This window comes from Denticeps clupeoides, chromosome 4, assembly GCF_900700375.1.
Source record: "Denticeps clupeoides chromosome 4, fDenClu1.1, whole genome shotgun sequence".
Lineage (NCBI taxonomy): Eukaryota > Metazoa > Chordata > Actinopteri > Clupeiformes > Denticipitidae > Denticeps > Denticeps clupeoides.
In genome coordinates this window covers 779,986-796,114 of record NC_041710.1, presented here as the reverse complement: position 1 = coordinate 796,114, position 16,129 = coordinate 779,986, and the positions used below count along the sequence as shown (strand labels likewise).

The window sequence follows — 16,129 nt, the reverse complement described above, 5'->3', positions numbered from 1 at the left end:
CAGATATGAAATTATTGTATTTCTTTGCTATGTATTCAGTGTTAATTGTTAATGTTTAACAGATTTCAACTTTCTACCGATCGAAATCCTGAAAAAAGAAAAAACACTAAAAACGTATTTAAAAGTATTAAACATTGATTCTGAATGATCTGAATCTGCCTATGGGGCATCAGAGTAGCTTCCCTGACGCATATTTGAATTAGGAAGTTGCTTTAGGTCATTTCCGATTGTAAATAATCACTTGCAGTGGAACATTTTTGTGCACTCAACATGGGATTTATTCTCAAATCCTGTTATGTCCTTTGCATTTTAGATTAAAACTACAAATAAAACTTGTTCTGGACCAAGACCGTGTGGCTCTGGTTCATAATCGGCAGTTACCGCGTTCATCACAGTTCAACAGTTCAGTGGACATTAAATCCTCCCACGCAGACGATATCCCATTAATGCAGGACGCCATCGAATCCACATCCTGCAGAGAATACAGTTCCGTCTCAGACGTCGGCGGTGAAGACGTGCTGAAGACAGCGCTGCTGGCGTCTTCTGACTGGGTCTCAGGTGAGTGTAGAAATGATACGAAACGGTCTTGTGGAAAGGAACGGCTTTATTTCGCTTTCTTTTGCTTCGATTTGCCTTTTTTGGCTTCTGGGGGGCTGCCGTCATCCTCCAGGACCACCTCCTCTGGACAGATCCTCACCCGTCTCTTCCTGGACACCTCCAGGAGGACTTCGCTAGCTGGGAAAACGAACGCAGAAAACACTCAGAAAGAGAATCACTACAAAAGCCCCTTTTCTTAACGTCTGCTGCATGTCGGGGTGAATATTCGGGGCTGCAGGGTTAAAACTGAGACTTAAAACTTAAACCTTTTTTAAGGCCACTTTCATCAAATATAAGACTGTTCATCTGAGTCGTCAACTACATTTCACCGAGGGACAGAGTCTTTCTCGGCAGACACTGTGAGGGCCAGACGCTCTTCTAAAATACAATATTAATTGTATTTTTTCTTATGTAATATGTTTTTATTTGAAATATAAATTTTCCTTTGAAATTTGTTCATAGTACTCGTAGTGCAGTGAAAGTGATTAGTTGTCACATGTGACACAGCACAGCACACGGTGCACACAGTGAAATTTGTCCTCTGTATTTAACCATCACCCTGAGTGAGCAGTGGGCACCATGACAAGCGCCCGGGGAGCAGTGTGTGGGGACGGTGCTTTGCTCAGTGGCACCTTGGCGGATCGGGATTCGAACCGGCAACCTTCTGATTACGGGGCCGCTTCCTTAACCGCTAGGCCACCGCTGCCATTTGCAGCAAGCCAATAGTGTCGGTTTCTTATTTCAGGGATGCACAAAAAAAAGTTTGCGATTGCGACTACTGAGTTCAATTCCACAATATTATAAATGGTATTTGCTTGCCTATCAATAAAAAAAAAAAAAACCCACATAAAATGACTAATTACTAAATCTTTACATAACTGCAAATGGTATTTTCCCGATATTCTTCATAAAAACAAATTAATCAATAAGAGTTTTTTCAAAAATAGGTTCATTTTAAGAAAGATGTACTACATAGAGTACTATATTGGAACGGCTGGACATAAATGGGAAATTTAACGGCTTGAGGTGCTGATACAAGTTCACCTTCGCCCAACTCCATATTCATTCTCACACGGGCTGACGTTGTGACGTCACACATATGATCCGTAAAATGGGTGGGCCGCTTTAGCGAAGTGAATTGATTTGTCACTTGGAATTGATTGTCACCTTCTGGTTACGGGGCCGCTTCCTTAACCGCTAGGCCACCACCACCCCAAAAAGAGAGCAGCGCAGTTGTACGGGGTGGGCGTGGCTTAGAGCGGTGACCGGACACGGAGTACGAACTGAGGTGTGGTGTTCGGATAAAACCCTGTGAAAAGTCCTCTGCAGTAATAAATTCTCTGTATTTATTTGGCTCACTGCCTGCCACGAAAAAACAGTTTAATATATATGTTGTATATGCACAAATCAAATGAACATTTAATACATTTATTTACACGCAGCGAATCATAAGAAAAGGATTAATTTCCAGATCTGCCCTGCGATCCCCGACTCCAGTCCAGAACACTGAAGAGAAACTGAGCAGCCGGTCTCAGTTTAGTCAGTTGGTGAACTTCAAGAGAACGACACAATATAATATGGCTTCAGTCAATGTACTCATAATATAAAGCGCACCGTGACCAGTGATTGCTGACAGACTGAAGGCTTGTTTCATCTGATTTTGTCACAGGGAGACCCTGAAATGTATTTATTTATCAGGGCTGCATATTTGTGGACATATTCACGTCAGACCCACCTGACGATGTCGATGGTGGAGCTGCTGGCTCCTCAGCGCTCTCCTGCCCCGGCTGAAAGATGGTCAGACAGGTGAGCCTGGCCGTGGTGTTGACCTCCAGCAGGAGAGCCGGCGGCTCTGAAATCTGAGGCGGAGGAGACAGGATGTGTGAGGATACACAGGACGTCGCCGAGAACCTCACTCACACAGAGGAAGCTCTACCTTTTCCAGGTGGACTTTCCACATCTTGATGAAACCATCATTTGACGCTGTCACAAGAAGCAAGGCGTCGTCCAGGGGGAACGTGTCGATAGCTTTCACCCTGAAGGGTGAAACAGGAAGTAAAGACCCCATCAGATCAAGAGTTTCTAAAGAACCGACTTGATTTGAGATGCTGAACAGGTCTGATACCTGTTTTTGTGGGCCTTGAATTCACACACACACTTCCCTGCGCTCAGGTTAAAGAACCGGACAACCTCATCGTCTCCAGCCACCGCCAGATGGGAGTTCTGACAAAACACATTCATATCAGTTCAGAAAAACTCTTCACAGTTAAACAGCGTTTCTCCAGATCCTGGTGCTACATGTAACATTTAATAAAGAGTTAAATAATGAGAAAGTACACGTGTGACACTGACAAACTGGGCAGTTTAAAGGTCCCGATGACATGAAAATGTGACTTTGAGAGTTGATTGAACATTAATACGAGGTCCCCCAGCCTGTCTATGGTCCTGCGGCGCCTAGAAATGGTGTGAAGAGTGTTTTGTTCATTTTTCTTCACCGTTCAGAGAGCGGCAGCTCAGACGGTCAGATCTGGAATTTGTCCCCTTATGACGTCATAAGGGGAAAGGTTACCTCCCGTTTCTCAAGCTTTTTCCGCCCAGAGAACTTCCCGCCCCAAAAAACATGATCTCCACCGACCGTCATGGATTCCAAACGTGTGAAGCATTGCAAGACGGTGAAAAAATCCACTACTATTGCATGATGTAAAAATGATCACAAATCAGTCACATGAGACTCCAGCATGAAGAACCAGCGGGTTAATTCGATTTTTTCCGGAAAAACGCCGAAAAATTCCCTTTGTCTGAACCAAACATTGTGGTTAGTGAATGGTGCTGATGATGTCATTTCCCCCTCAACATCTATAAGAGAAAGTGAAGTGACAATCTTAGATGTTGAGGGGGAAATGGCATTATCAGCAGGTTGGTGAATGGTGCTGATGATGTCATTTCCCCCTCAACATCTATAGGCTGCTCTCCTCCTCGTCCCGCCTCTCTCCTCCGCAATTATCATTTAAAGCTGCAGACGGTGAAACGGCGCATCCTGTGAAATCTCATTGTGGGACTGGATCAAAGTGGCTGTAATTCTGCACCAAGACTGAATTTCAGAAAGAGACTTTAGATACAGAATTAGGGGACGAACAAGACTGATATAAAAAAACATTTCATGTCAGAGGACCTTTAAGTTCAACAAAACATGTAGGCAACAATGAAGACAAACAGACAGCATTGAAACCAGTGAAATGGATGACGAAGGTGCCATGGACACAGAGAGGTGTCTGTACAACAGACCGTACCTGTAGAAACCTGATGGAGGAGATCCTGCTGGGACAGGAGAAGCTTCCAGTCACTGAGGCCGTCTCCAGGTTATACACGTCCACTTTATTATCCACAACCACCACGTACTTGTCCCCTTCTGAAGACCACATGACTATGTGGGCATCTGTAAGATATGAGAACGGTGAATATTATTATTCATTTTGTACTTGTACTAGAACGGTGAGCATCCCACAGACACTCACTTTCTTTAATGTTCTTGATGAAAGCTGATCTGCCATCAATGAGATTCCATGTTCTGCAATAACAAAAATTTGGCAATCAATTACAGAAAATATGTTTGTCAACAGCATGCATTATCGATTGAGAGAAGATTCTTCTAAACTCTTTAGGACTTTTCTTATCAGTCGTGTAACATTATTCACCACCCAAGGTATAACGTCATATCAAAAGTTAGATAACAAATATTTATTAAATATAACAAATGCATACAGTGCATCAGGAGAGTATTACTTTTTCCGCATGTTGTTCTGTTCCAGCCGTATTCCAACATGAGCAAATGTTTTTTACCCTCAGAATTCTACAAATAACACCCCATAATGACAACGTCAAAAAAAATTATTTGAGGTTTTGGCTGATTTTAAAGTGAGAAATCACATGTACATAAGTATTCTCAGCCTTTGCATGTCGATGCACCTTTGGCAGCAATTTCAGCCTCAAGTCTTTTTGAATATGATACCACGAGCTTGGCACACCGATCCTTGGTCAGTTTGGCCCATTCCTCTTTGTAGCACCTCTCAAACTCCATCAGGTGGGATGGGAAGTGTGGTTCACAGCCATTTTAAGATCTCTCCAGAGATGTTCAATCAAATTCAAGTCTGGGCCACTCAAGGACATTCACAGAGTTGTCCTGAAGCCACTCCCTGGATATCTTGGCTGTGTGTTTAGGGTCGTTGTCCTGCTAAAAGATGAACCGTCGCCCCAGTCTGAGTTCAGGAGCACTCTGGAGCAGCTTTTCAGGTGTGGGCCTTTCTAAATCCGGTCCAATCAGCTGTTTTATTCCACAACTGGACTCCAATTAAGCTGCAGAAACATCTCATGGATGATCAGGGGAAACAGGATGAGCTCAACTTAGACCTTCACAGCAAAGGCTGTGAATTCCTATGTACATTTACAGTATTTACCGCCCTTATCCAGTGTGACTTACAATCAGTAGTGACAGGGACAGTCCCCCCTGGAGTGTCTTGCTCAGGGACACGATGGTAGTAAGTGGGGTTTGAACCTGGGTCTTCTGGTTCGTAGGTGAGTGTGTTACCCATAATTATATGCATGTGATTTCTCGGTATTTTTTAAATAAACTTGCCAAAAACCTCAAGTATACTTTATTTTCAAAATCCATTTTGGAATAAGGCTGGATGACATTACAAAATTCTGATCAGTTATTAAGAAATTAAGAACAAATATTACCTGAGTGTCTTATCTGTACCAACAGTCAGCGCAAGTTTTCCAGACGGGTGGACAGAGAGTGAGGTCACGTGGCCCCTAGAAAACGACCATTTTTCATCATTACAAGAACTCTAGTGGCACGAGGATTTAATGCCAGAGCTTTATGTTCTCCTCTCTCTGCACCCCATAAAATATTATAACGGGTTTTGTGTGAAGTCGAGGTGTCTGCGCTTCACCCAGAACATGCAAAACCTGATGAACGTACCTGTGGGCTTTAATGCTTTTCAGACTCTCCCACTTCTTGGTGCTCCACACACACAGAAGGCCGTCCTCCGCGCCACTGAGTAGGTGCGACGAGCCGTAAAACTCCAGGCAGGTGATGGAACCTGGAGAGACAGGCCATTAGAGCCGGAACCAAAACGCAAGCCTGGCGAGAGAGCCGCCCCTCTCTCACCGTCATGGTGCAGTAAGGAGCCGTGCTCGCTCTTCCTCCTCAGATCGTACAGCTGGATGGTCTCGTCCTTGCTGCCTGTGGCCAGGAAGCGGTCACTGCAGGTCAGAGCGGACAGGCAGGCCGTGTGGGCGTGGTGCGTGAAGTCAGGCTCCGCCTTCCAGTCCTGCGGGAGGACAGGAGAGGGCGGGGCTTACAGTTGATTTATATGCAATAATGCCGGAGGAGAGGACGGGGCGGGGCTTACAGATGATTAATATTGAACTGCATATCATGCTGTGTATGACTGTGTACGTGACAAATAAAATTCTAATTTGAACTGTGCGGTTATAAAGACAAGAATGAACACAGAGGGAAAACCTGCTTCTACATACTATAAAGAACCTAAAAAAACGATGAAAAAACATGTACATACCTCTCCATCAATGCGGACACGATAACCGAAAGTAATCTGCTCATAACTTCCAGCGATGATCTTAATTTCAAGCCCCATTTTAACTTTTTCAACAGAAATATACCTGCGCAAAACGGTTTTATAAAGTCAAGACTACGACTTATTAAAATTAGTGAATAAAGGTAAAATTCTTCATTCTTGCAAACATGTCGACACCAACACAACTCCAGTCCCGAACACGTGAATCGGCCGCCCCGTGTTCTCATTCACTTCCGGGTACAGTTCTCCTCGCAAAATAAGCTTCAAAATAAACGTCTGGTGTCACGAGGATTTGATAAATGTGGGATTTAAAACAGTATGATCGATATATTTATTTTTTAAACAATATTTCCAACGATAGTATACATCGGAAGTATTTGTTCGTGAGCCAGGTCACGTAAAAGAAAACGTGCAACTTTTATTCTGCACGAAGCTCCGCACGACGCTGTAGTTTTCCGCCACAAGATGGCGCCGGAGCCGCACGACGCTAGCGGAGAAGAGGCGCTGTCGTTAAACGCTGTCGTTTAAAAAGTACATGAGCGGAAGAGCGTCTTTACACCAGCGGGGACGGGGACGGGGACAGTCGGGGTTACGGGACACGATGGTCGGAAGCGGGGCTCGAACCTCCGAAACTCTGATACGATACGATTCCCTTCCTTCCTTTTTTTGTTCGTGGTCACATGAATCTTCAGACTTTAGACCCTCGGCGACACTCAGGCGGCGTTGACTTTTTAACTTTTTATCTTTCTAACTTTCAGCGCCAGTTCTCAGTTCGGTTTTTACATTTGTTAAAAAGTAACATGCCGTCGGTGGGAAATGTCAGTGCTCCAAGTCGGAAAAGGTGACGTATTTTCTTCATGTTTGCCACCGTTACCGCTTTTCCTGCAGGATTCCCTTCTTTTCCTGCATTATTCACTTCTTTTCCTGCATTATTCACTTCTTTTCCTGCAGGATTCCCTTCTTTTCCTGCAGGATTCCCTTCTTTTCCTGCATTATTCCCTTCTTTTCCTGCATTATTCCCTTCTTTTCCTGCATTATTCACTTCTTTTCCCTGCAGGATTCCCTTCTTTTCCTGCAGGATTCCCTTCTTTTCCTGCATTATTCCCTTCTTTTTCCTGCATTATTCCCTTCTTTTCCTGCATTATTCACTTCTTTTCCCTGCAGGATTCCCTTCTTTTTCCTGCATTATTCCCTTCTTTTTCCTGCATTATTCCCTTCTTTTCCTGCATTATTCCCTTCTTTTTCCTGCATTATTCCCTTCTTTTTCCTGCATTATTCCCTTCTTTTTCCTGCATTATTCCCTTCTTTTCCTGCATTATTCACTTCTTTTCCCTGCAGGATTCCCTTCTTTTTCCTGCATTATTCCCTTCTTTTTCCTGCATTATTCCCTTCTTTTTCCTGCAGGATTCCCTTCTTTTCCTGCAGGATTCCCTTCTTTTTCCTGCATTATTCACTTCTTTTCCTGCATTATTCACTTCTTTTCCCTGCAGGATTCCCTTCTTTTTCCTGCATTATTCACTTCTTTTCCGGCATTATTCCCTTCTTTTTCCTGCAGGATTCCCTTCTTTTCCTGAAACAGTGACGTGACGTGTAGAGAAAGAGACTGTGAGCTGCGATACAACCATGTTCTCTATCTGTAGACTTTTACTTGCAGGAGATCAGCACCCAGTTCAACATCTCTACACTTTTTATTCCAGATTATACACTTTAGACAGTTTCAGAGTTGCAAAGTACCAAAAAATCTGACCAAAAGTGACCAAAAAAATCTTTTTTTTGTCACTTTTTTCTTAGTGGCCGGTGACCGCTCGGATTCCGCTTAATGTTTTTTGTTTTCTTCGTCTTCAGACCAAAGCTGGACGTGAAGTTTCTTCAGAGGTTGTGGCGCATCCTGAGGATCCTGTTCCCCTGCTGGAGCAGCCAGAACGCGCTGATGTTCCTCACCCTGCTCGGAGTCGCTCTCTTGGGTAGGATCTCCAGCGCGACGTCTGAAACGACATGATCGTGGGCAGCAGGAGATGCTCTGACCCTTCCAGCTCTATGAAATGTTTTTTTACATGTAACCTGATCCCTGCCTTTTAGATAAAAAAAAAAAAAAAACAAGACTATGCACTGTGCTGCTACGTGGTCATCCAGTGGCCTTCACACTTCGTTTCGGGCAGAAGTGACTCTATGAAATGAAACGGAGATGGAATCCCCAAACCCTAAAATAAATCATTCAAATTCAAAATTTAATGGCATCTGTCGTGAGGATGAATGGCGCCTTTGTATAGAGAAATATATCAAAATAGAAAGAAAAGTGCATGTCCTGTATGAAGGCGTGGTGTGTGTCCACCGTCAAATAACGTCAATGTTTTCCCACTTATATAGAATTTATAGGTCTGTCACTTTCACAATAGGACAGAAGCTAAAAAGAAAAACCGATTCAAAATGAATTATGCCACTGTATGTCTTCCTTATTACCAGGTTCTTATGGTCATTAAAAACCTGGAAAAATCTTGGAATTTGAAAAGAGAATTTTCCGGAATTTTTAATTAAAAAAAAAAACCATCTAAAGTTCTGGAAAAGTCAGTGAAATCTGAATGATACATGAATGTGTAACGTGAAGTACGTAGTTCCTGTAAGACTTTAACATGTAAAACTATCTTTATGTACGCGTTGCTTCCATATTCCATGTCTCCTTTTACAAGTCATGCAAATTACACAACCTGCCATAAATTTAGTTAACAATTTTAGTAAATTGGACTTTTATCACTAAACCTCATGGCTCCAAACGTTAACTCGCTATAATAAAGGCATCTCTCTCTCTCAGATCTGAGCAACTTTCTCTTGCTTCTAGTACGGCTTGACTTATGCTTTTCTCGGTGCTCCTGTCCTACAGACGTGTGCATCTTCTGTTTGTCCAGAACAGCTGATCATTTACCAGGTGGGGGTCGTTCCAAGCCGGTTCTACGAGGTCCTGTCTGATAAGAGCATCGAGGCGTTTAAGGGCCTGGCCGCGTACGCGGTTCTGCTGATCCTCATGAATTCCACGGTGGGTGTGAAGAAACAACACTTTTTATGTGAGATTTATGTGTTGTTTGTGTCGTGGAGTTAACAAAGGGATGGAACACCATTACAATGTGTGGGCGACCGGTACATTTAGCAAGAACGGCGGAGGTGAGGTTGAGGTCCCAGCAGCACTGCTGTCCATGATAAATATGGTTGCTCCTGATCGTCCCAGCTGAAGAGCCTGGACCAGTACATCTGCAGCCTGCTGTATGTGAGCTGGAGGAGATCTCTGACCGAGAGCCTCCACAAGGCGTACTTCCATGGGAGGGTCTACTACACCCTCAACGTGCTGCGCAAGGACATCGACAACCCGTGAGTCTCACCAAACATCTTCCCACGCAAGCATCAAACCTTGAGTTTAGTCAGGTCCTGGTTAACCAAACGGGGGATTTGTGCCGTAAATGGCGTCGTCCCTGCCGACAGGGACCAGCGGATCAGCCAGGACGGCGAGCGCCTCTGTAAGCAGATGAGCACGATGGCCAGCAGGCTGCTCATCTCCCCCTTCACCCTGGCCTACTACACCTACCAGTGCTTCACCAGGTGAGCAGACGCCGCCGTGGTTCTGTCCCTCTGCGTCCCGCCGGTCACCTTGCCCCGCCCTCTTCCGCAGCACCGGCTGGATCGGACTCGTCAGCATCTTCGGATACTTTGTCGTGGGAACCATAACCAACAAGGTCCTGATGGGACCCATCGTGTCCACGCTTGTGGAGCAGGAGAGGCTGGAGGGAGACTTCAGGTACTCGGAAATGGAATTCTGGGAAAAAGAGGAAGTCCTCGCTCACTTCTCCATGGGTTCTAACCTTCCTACAGGTTCAAGCACATGCAGATCCGAGTGAACGCAGAGTCTGCAGCTTTCTACAGGTCAGATGGTTATCTTGCACTGTTCTCATGAGAACCGTGTCCTGGGTTCAGACTGTGTTTCTCCTCAAAGCCACCTGGGGGCAGCACGGCCACAATAAACCACATACGGCCCTCAAAAGCCTTTCAGATGTTTTTCAAATAGCCAGAATGTCATTTTAACATGATGCCAGTCATTTTTAAGTAAGTTTAGTTGGATTTGAGTCACTTGTAGAACTTGTGGTTATTGGAACGGTGCATCTGCCGTATTCCCAGTATTCTCTCCACAGTCTCTCTAGTTCAAGATGCTGCATGCTTGGTTATGACTGTGATTCAAGGCATTTTGAGAAATAAATCTGATTCTCATGAAAACAGTTGGAAATTTCGTGCTGAAGTTGATCAGATGACCTGTCTGCTGATTTGTTCACGTTAAAGAGCCGGGAAAGTGGAACACGAGAGAACCGGCCGCTGCTTCCAGAACCTTCTGAACACTCAGAGGAGCCTGATGAACAAGGAGTTCTGGCTGTACAGTACGTCCTTCCTCCGGGTCACGACACGAGGTCAAATCCTGCCTGCGGCGGTCACCTGTTCAGCAGCTCCCACACTTCAAATTTAAATCCGGTTCATTAAACACGCGAAGATCAGGACAGACGAGTGTCGAGGGAAAGGTGTGAGGATGAATGGAAAATGTCAAATTAGAAAGAAAAGTGCATGTCCTGTATGAAGGTGCGGTGTGTGTCCAGTGGGGACAATAAGTGTTTGATACACCGTCAAAAGTTTTCCCACTTATAAAGAAATTATAGATTTGACATTTTCATCATAGGACAGAAGCTAAAAAGAAAAAACGATTCAAAATGAATTATGCCACTGTATGTCTTCCTTATTACCAGGTTCTTATGGTCATTAAAAGAGAGAATGGGAGAATTTTCCGGCTCTTGAAAAGTTTGGAATACAATATAAACATCTAAAGTTCTGGAAAAGTCAGTGAAATCTGAATGACACATGAATGTGTAAAATAAAGTACGTAGTTCCTGTAAGACTTTAACATGTAAAACTATCTTTATGTACGCGTTGCTTCCATATTCCATGTCTCCTTTTACAAGTCATGTAAATTACACAACCTGCCATAAATTTAGTTAACAATTTTAGTAAATTGGAGTTTTGTTTTTTTTTCCTTTTTCCAAAATTTGCACAGAAATTTCAGAGAACATATTGTCATGAACATTTGCCTTCAGTAATTTAAATGTCATGGATATTCTTTAGTAAAAACGTGCAAGAACCCTGTTATTAAATATGAATTTTCCCCGTCCTCTTGGAATATTGACCCCTAAAACTCTCGTACGGTCCGAGTCCCAGTGTTGCGGATCATTTCAGTCCCGTGTGTCCTGCTGCAGTTGGGGTGAACACCTTCGACTACCTGGGCGGGATCCTCAGCTACATCGTCATCGCCATTCCCATCTTCACTGGCGTGTATGACGAGCTCAGCCCGGGGGAGCTCAGCGCTTTAGTGAGCAGAGTAGGTTTGGCCTCGAACCGTTTCTGTCTTTACTGTTAAATGTGACCCGATACGGACAGAGCTCAGAAACCCAGTGGTTCCCCTCTGTGTCCAGAATGCGTTTGTGTGCATCTACCTGATTAACTGCTTCACGCAGCTGATAGACCTGTCCACCACGCTGTCCGACGTCGCCGGCTACACCCACAGGTAACGCCCACCCGGTGTCCTGGTTTGCATGCGTCACCTGTATTTTGTTCAGTCTCTGTGTGTGTGTGTGTGTGTGTGTGTATGTGTGTGTCAGGGTTGGAGAGCTGCGTGAAGTGATGGAGGCCATCATCTTTAAACAATGTGACTATGACCCCGTATCAGGGGACACTTACGACTTCGACAGGTGAGACCAGTCAGGGATCATTTTTCAAACCGCAACATTTACGTTTACATTTACGGCATTTAGCAACTTACAGTCAGTAGTGACAGGGACAGTCCCCCCTGGTGACACTCAGGGTTAAGTGTCCTGCTCAGGGACACGATGGTAGTAAGTGGGGTTTGAACCCGGGTCTTCTGGTTCATAGGCGAGTGTGTTACCCGCTAGGCCACTACCACCCAACATGGGTAATGTGGGTAATTTTCAACTCACGGTTATATGGAAGCAAAGGAAAACTATCCTAGTACTTTATTATCATTAGACATACACGTAAGATGAATAGAACACTTTTCCTTTTCAAATTCCAGTTGATGAATTTAGAGTTATGTACGTAAAGGCTGGCAGGCCACTGCGATACAGAAAACGCTCAACGAAATACTTTCTACATTAGCTACAATTTTCTCGAATTCTTGCTCCTCCCACTCATGACTCCACCATCCACTAAGAGACTTTGCTTCTGATTGGCTCAGATGCTGCAATCACTATTGCCTTAGTGATCAATATAATGTTGTCACGCAAAATCTGGAAGTGATGAAGCAGCGTTCATCAGAAGTGGGTGATGCGTGATACACAATTTCATTGTCAAATACGGGACGTACGGTGGTCCTCATGGTTCGCATTACAACATTTATATTTTACATTTACAGTATTTACCAGACGCCCTTATCCAGAGCACCTTTCAGTCAGTAGTTACAGGGACAGTCCCCCCCTGGAGACACTCAGGGTTAAGTGTCTTGCTCAGGAACACGATGGTAGTGGGATTTGAACCTGGGTCTTCTGGTTACCCGCTAGGCTACCACCACTCAGGTAGTAGAAGACGCTTGCATAACTTGTGCAGTATGTATTTTGTTGTGTCTTATTGAAAATAGCTGGTTTTGTGACATGGCAGCGACCGGGAGCAGCATGCTGGGACGTCAGACACTGCGTTTGTCCTGGACCACCTCTCCTACAAGTCCCCCGTCTCGGACGAGCTGCTGGTGGAGGACCTGAGTCTCCGCGTCTCCCAGGGCTGCCACCTGCTGGTGGTGGGCAACACGGGCACCGGCAAGACGTCCCTGCTGCGTGTCCTCAGCCACCTCTGGGAGGCGTGTGGTGGTGAGGAACGTGCTGGAGAACCTGAATCACCAGAACAAACCGGCCAGAGACCTTTTTAAGCCGGAATTCAGCCTGAGCCCATCAGAGTCGTGAACTCACAGATGCAGGATTTCTCGCTTTCAGGTTCTGTGGAGGTCACCACCTGCTTTGGACCCAGAGGAATCCTCTTCCTGCCACAGAAGCCCTACCTGACGGACGGGACGCTGCGGGAGCAGGTGAGGCGTCTTTACACGGACCGTCCCCGTCCCGGTCTGGCTTACATCGCTCCTCTTCGTCTTCCAACAGGTCATCTTCCCACTGAAGAACATTTATCCCGTTTCAGGTACGTTCCTCATGTAACAGCCTGTTCAATTATCATCTGGTTTGCTGCAGTTTAAAATGAGTTCTTGTTGATGATCAATTATTTTTACGCCATTTACAAATGTAGGAACTGTCATCACTCATTAGTCACAAAACAACGTTTCTTTTCATCTAAGGAAAACAGCCTCAGTAAAGGCAACCCATATACGAAATGTAATGAAAATATGAATGCATAATTAAATATCCATTTTCCATTTGCTGGTCCTTCTGCACACATTTACATTTACATCATTTACCAGACGCCCTTATCCAGAGCGACTTACAGTCAGTAGTTACAGGGACAGTCCCCCCCTGGAGACACTCAGGGTTAAGTGTCTTGCTCAGGGACACGATGGTGGTAAGTGGGGTTTGAACCTGGGTCTTCTGGTTGATAGGCGAGTGTGTTACACACTAGGCCACCACCTCACAAGAACCGTCTAAGCAAAATGATGGAACGTTGGCCCTTTTCTTGCTGTCACTTGCAGGTGATGGTGGACGGGGGAAAAAAGGCAAAAATGATCAGACCGGCCTGATAATAAAAAAATAAAGTTGCATTTTCAGCACCGGCGTCTCATGGGTGAACGTGTCCTTAATTTGTCCAACCGTGTGAATGTTGCCTCTCTGCAGGGGCGGCGGACGACGCCAGGATCCTGCAGTGCCTGGAGCTGGCAGGCCTGGTGAGGAGACGTTTCGGCCCGTAATTAGTTTATTTCTGTGCCGCTTGTATGGCTGCTGTACGGGGAGGTGTGATGCGGGTGTGAACAGCCGCGCGTGGTGAGACGCTGTTTCATGCCGTTTCTCCTGTTCCCGCCGCAGTCCGGACTGCTGAAGCGCACCGGTGGGCTGGACGAGGCGGTGGAGTGGAACTGGTAAGATGCCGGATGATCAAGTGGTGATTTTTACCCGGTCATTCATGAGGAGCCTCTCTCTCTCTCTCTCTCTCTCTCAGGTACGACGTGCTGTCTCCTGGCGAGATGCAGAGGCTCTGCTTCGCCAGGCTCTTCTATCTGCAGCCAAAATACGCAGGTTCGATACGAGCGCGACTCTGAGGTTGCTCTCTTAAATATGATAAAACTAGTGGACGTGACATATAATAGTCGATTCTGCCAGAACGGAGCCAAGAATATCACACGCGGCGTTAATTATGTGAGGATTTGACAACCTAATGAACCTTCGTGCCGCGGTATTCGTGGTAAAACGTTGATGTCTGCGCCTCAGTGCTGGACGAAGCCACCAGCGCCCTGACGGAGGAGGCCGAGGGCCAGCTGTACCGCGCCTGCAAGCAGCTGGGCATGACCCTGGTCAGCCTGGGCCACCGCAGCAGCCTGGAGAAGGTACGGCGCTTCGTAGCGGGCGGAGGGCGGGCGGGCGGTCGGGCGGTGGTGACCCCTCTCCTGCTCTGTGTCTGCGCAGCACCACGACTGCGCGTTGAGGCTGTGCGGGGGCGGACGCTGGCTGCTCACCCAGCTGAAAGAGAAGTGACCGGAGGGCCCGAGGGGCCGGGCCCCCGAAGCCACATTCGTCTATAAAAATATATCTGTTTTTTTTTTTATGTGTCAGCGCATCTTGTGCTCTGCAGAATAAAGGTAGGAACCATTGACGCCTCGTTCCTGTCCAAATCCGGCATGCTTCATAACCGGAGAGCTCTTCAGCGCGCGACGGGGGAGCCGCCTTTTGTTTTTCCACAGGTTCGTTCCGGCAGGGCCAGAACAACGCGGTTATTCACCATCGGCCCCGGTCGGCACCCATCCGCCACGGCTGCTCGCGTAGGGGCTGGCGAGCCCACCTCCCAGCGCCGGAGGTGCCGGACCAGAGTTGTTCCTGTCGGCTCGTGTAGGGCAGGCGTGTCTCTCTCGGCGAAACCGGCGCGGCTTTTAATAATGGACGCGCTCTACATGCGCCACTCCACCTCAGCGTCCTGCCCACCGGGTTGCGGCTCTTTCCGCCTCTCGCCCCAGCCGTACCAGCGAGGCTTTTACTCCGGAACATCGGGGCATTAAAAATGTCCCGACGGGACTTTAATTTACATAATCCCGTATCCAGAGCGACTTACAATCAGTAGTTACAGGGACAGTCCCCCCCTGGAGACACTCAGGGTTAAGTGTCTTGCTCAGGGACACGATGGTAGTAAGTGGGATTTGAACCCGGGTCTTCTGGTTCACAGGCGAGTGTGTTACACACTAGGCTACTACCACCCCAAAAAACCTGAGATGCGAGTCTACCGCCAGAAGATATAATATCCACTTGGTGAACGTTGGTGGAGATTCCACGTGTCACGCTGTACCAGACAGAATTGGAATGGTTTAAAATGTTCCGAGGTTCCATGCAGAACTTCATTTTGACAGACGCGTTCCTTTTAATGCACGGAAATGAATCCGAATCTGACCTGTCGTGTCTTGGTGGGCCGATGCCTCTTATTTTGGAATTGAGAACGTTTGCTCTAGATGGACAATGTTGGGGACGTCTGGACTCCCGGCTCTGGCTGGGAATGTGGAGAGGACGTGGAAACCAGCGCGCAACATCCCGTTCCCCTTGAAGACGAGTGCGTCTGACGTCGATATGGGGTCGCGTTATGTAGGAGGCGTGGCCTCTGCTATTTCCCAGTAATGAATAAAACGATCCTGATGAGTACATCACGTACTGAACTTATTATTATGCTCCTACTTTCATGCGTGAAAGGAAATTCTGAGGGAA

General features: G+C 46.3%; 2 protein-coding genes across 4 annotated transcripts; one reads left to right on the top strand and one right to left on the bottom strand.

The window, feature by feature from the left end:
- Nucleotides 1–260: 260 nt before the first annotated feature.
- Nucleotides 261–6,411, bottom strand: pak1ip1 (PAK1 interacting protein 1). Its single transcript, XM_028975363.1, has 10 exons — nt 6,180–6,411; nt 5,768–5,930; nt 5,579–5,699; nt 5,335–5,409; nt 4,113–4,165; nt 3,888–4,033; nt 2,723–2,820; nt 2,534–2,633; nt 2,333–2,456; nt 261–735 (listed from the first exon to the last, which is right to left on the bottom strand). The coding sequence occupies exons 1-10, from the start codon at nt 6,255–6,257 to the stop codon at nt 605–607; spliced, it is 1,089 nt and encodes a 362-aa protein (XP_028831196.1). The 5' UTR covers nt 6,258–6,411; the 3' UTR covers nt 261–604.
- Nucleotides 6,412–6,664: 253 nt separating this feature from the next.
- On the top strand, nt 6,665–15,003 carry abcd4 (ATP-binding cassette, sub-family D (ALD), member 4). 3 transcript variants are annotated; one of them, XM_028975323.1, is made up of 19 exons: nt 6,665–7,038; nt 8,043–8,161; nt 9,101–9,228; nt 9,418–9,557; nt 9,669–9,785; nt 9,856–9,981; nt 10,056–10,106; nt 10,518–10,612; nt 11,477–11,598; nt 11,693–11,784; nt 11,947–11,968; nt 12,891–13,096; nt 13,220–13,311; nt 13,382–13,418; nt 14,063–14,112; nt 14,252–14,304; nt 14,385–14,461; nt 14,654–14,769; nt 14,849–15,003. In XM_028975323.1, the coding sequence occupies exons 1-19, from the start codon at nt 6,878–6,880 to the stop codon at nt 14,962–14,964; spliced, it is 1,920 nt and encodes a 639-aa protein (XP_028831156.1). In that variant the 5' UTR covers nt 6,665–6,877; the 3' UTR covers nt 14,965–15,003. The 3 variants fall into 3 exon arrangements, with proteins under 3 accessions (XP_028831156.1, XP_028831157.1, XP_028831155.1); XM_028975324.1 differs by having other exon boundaries at nt 9,106–9,228; nt 11,879–11,968; nt 14,849–14,986; XM_028975322.1 differs by having other exon boundaries at nt 11,879–11,968; nt 14,849–14,986.
- Nucleotides 15,004–16,129: the final 1,126 nt, after the last annotated feature.

Bases quoted from the DNA above. Each gene is read 5' to 3' on its own strand.
- pak1ip1 (XM_028975363.1), bottom strand. From the start codon at position 6,257: ATGGGGCTTGAAATTAAGATCATCGCTGGAAGTTATGAGCAGATTACT. The intron at 4,166-5,334 runs GTAATATTTGTT...TTGTTATTGCAG, and splicing joins GGTACAGATAAGACACTCAG to AACATGGAATCTCATTGATG. The intron at 2,634-2,722 runs GTATCAGACCTG...TTCACCCTTCAG, and splicing joins TTCAAGGCCCACAAAAACAG to GGTGAAAGCTATCGACACGT.
- abcd4 (XM_028975322.1), top strand. From the start codon at position 6,878: ATGAATCTTCAGACTTTAGACCCTCGGCGACACTCAGGCGGCGTTGAC. The intron at 13,419-14,062 runs GTACGTTCCTCA...GCCTCTCTGCAG, and splicing joins GAACATTTATCCCGTTTCAG to GGGCGGCGGACGACGCCAGG. The intron at 14,113-14,251 runs GTGAGGAGACGT...TTCCCGCCGCAG, and splicing joins GCCTGGAGCTGGCAGGCCTG to TCCGGACTGCTGAAGCGCAC.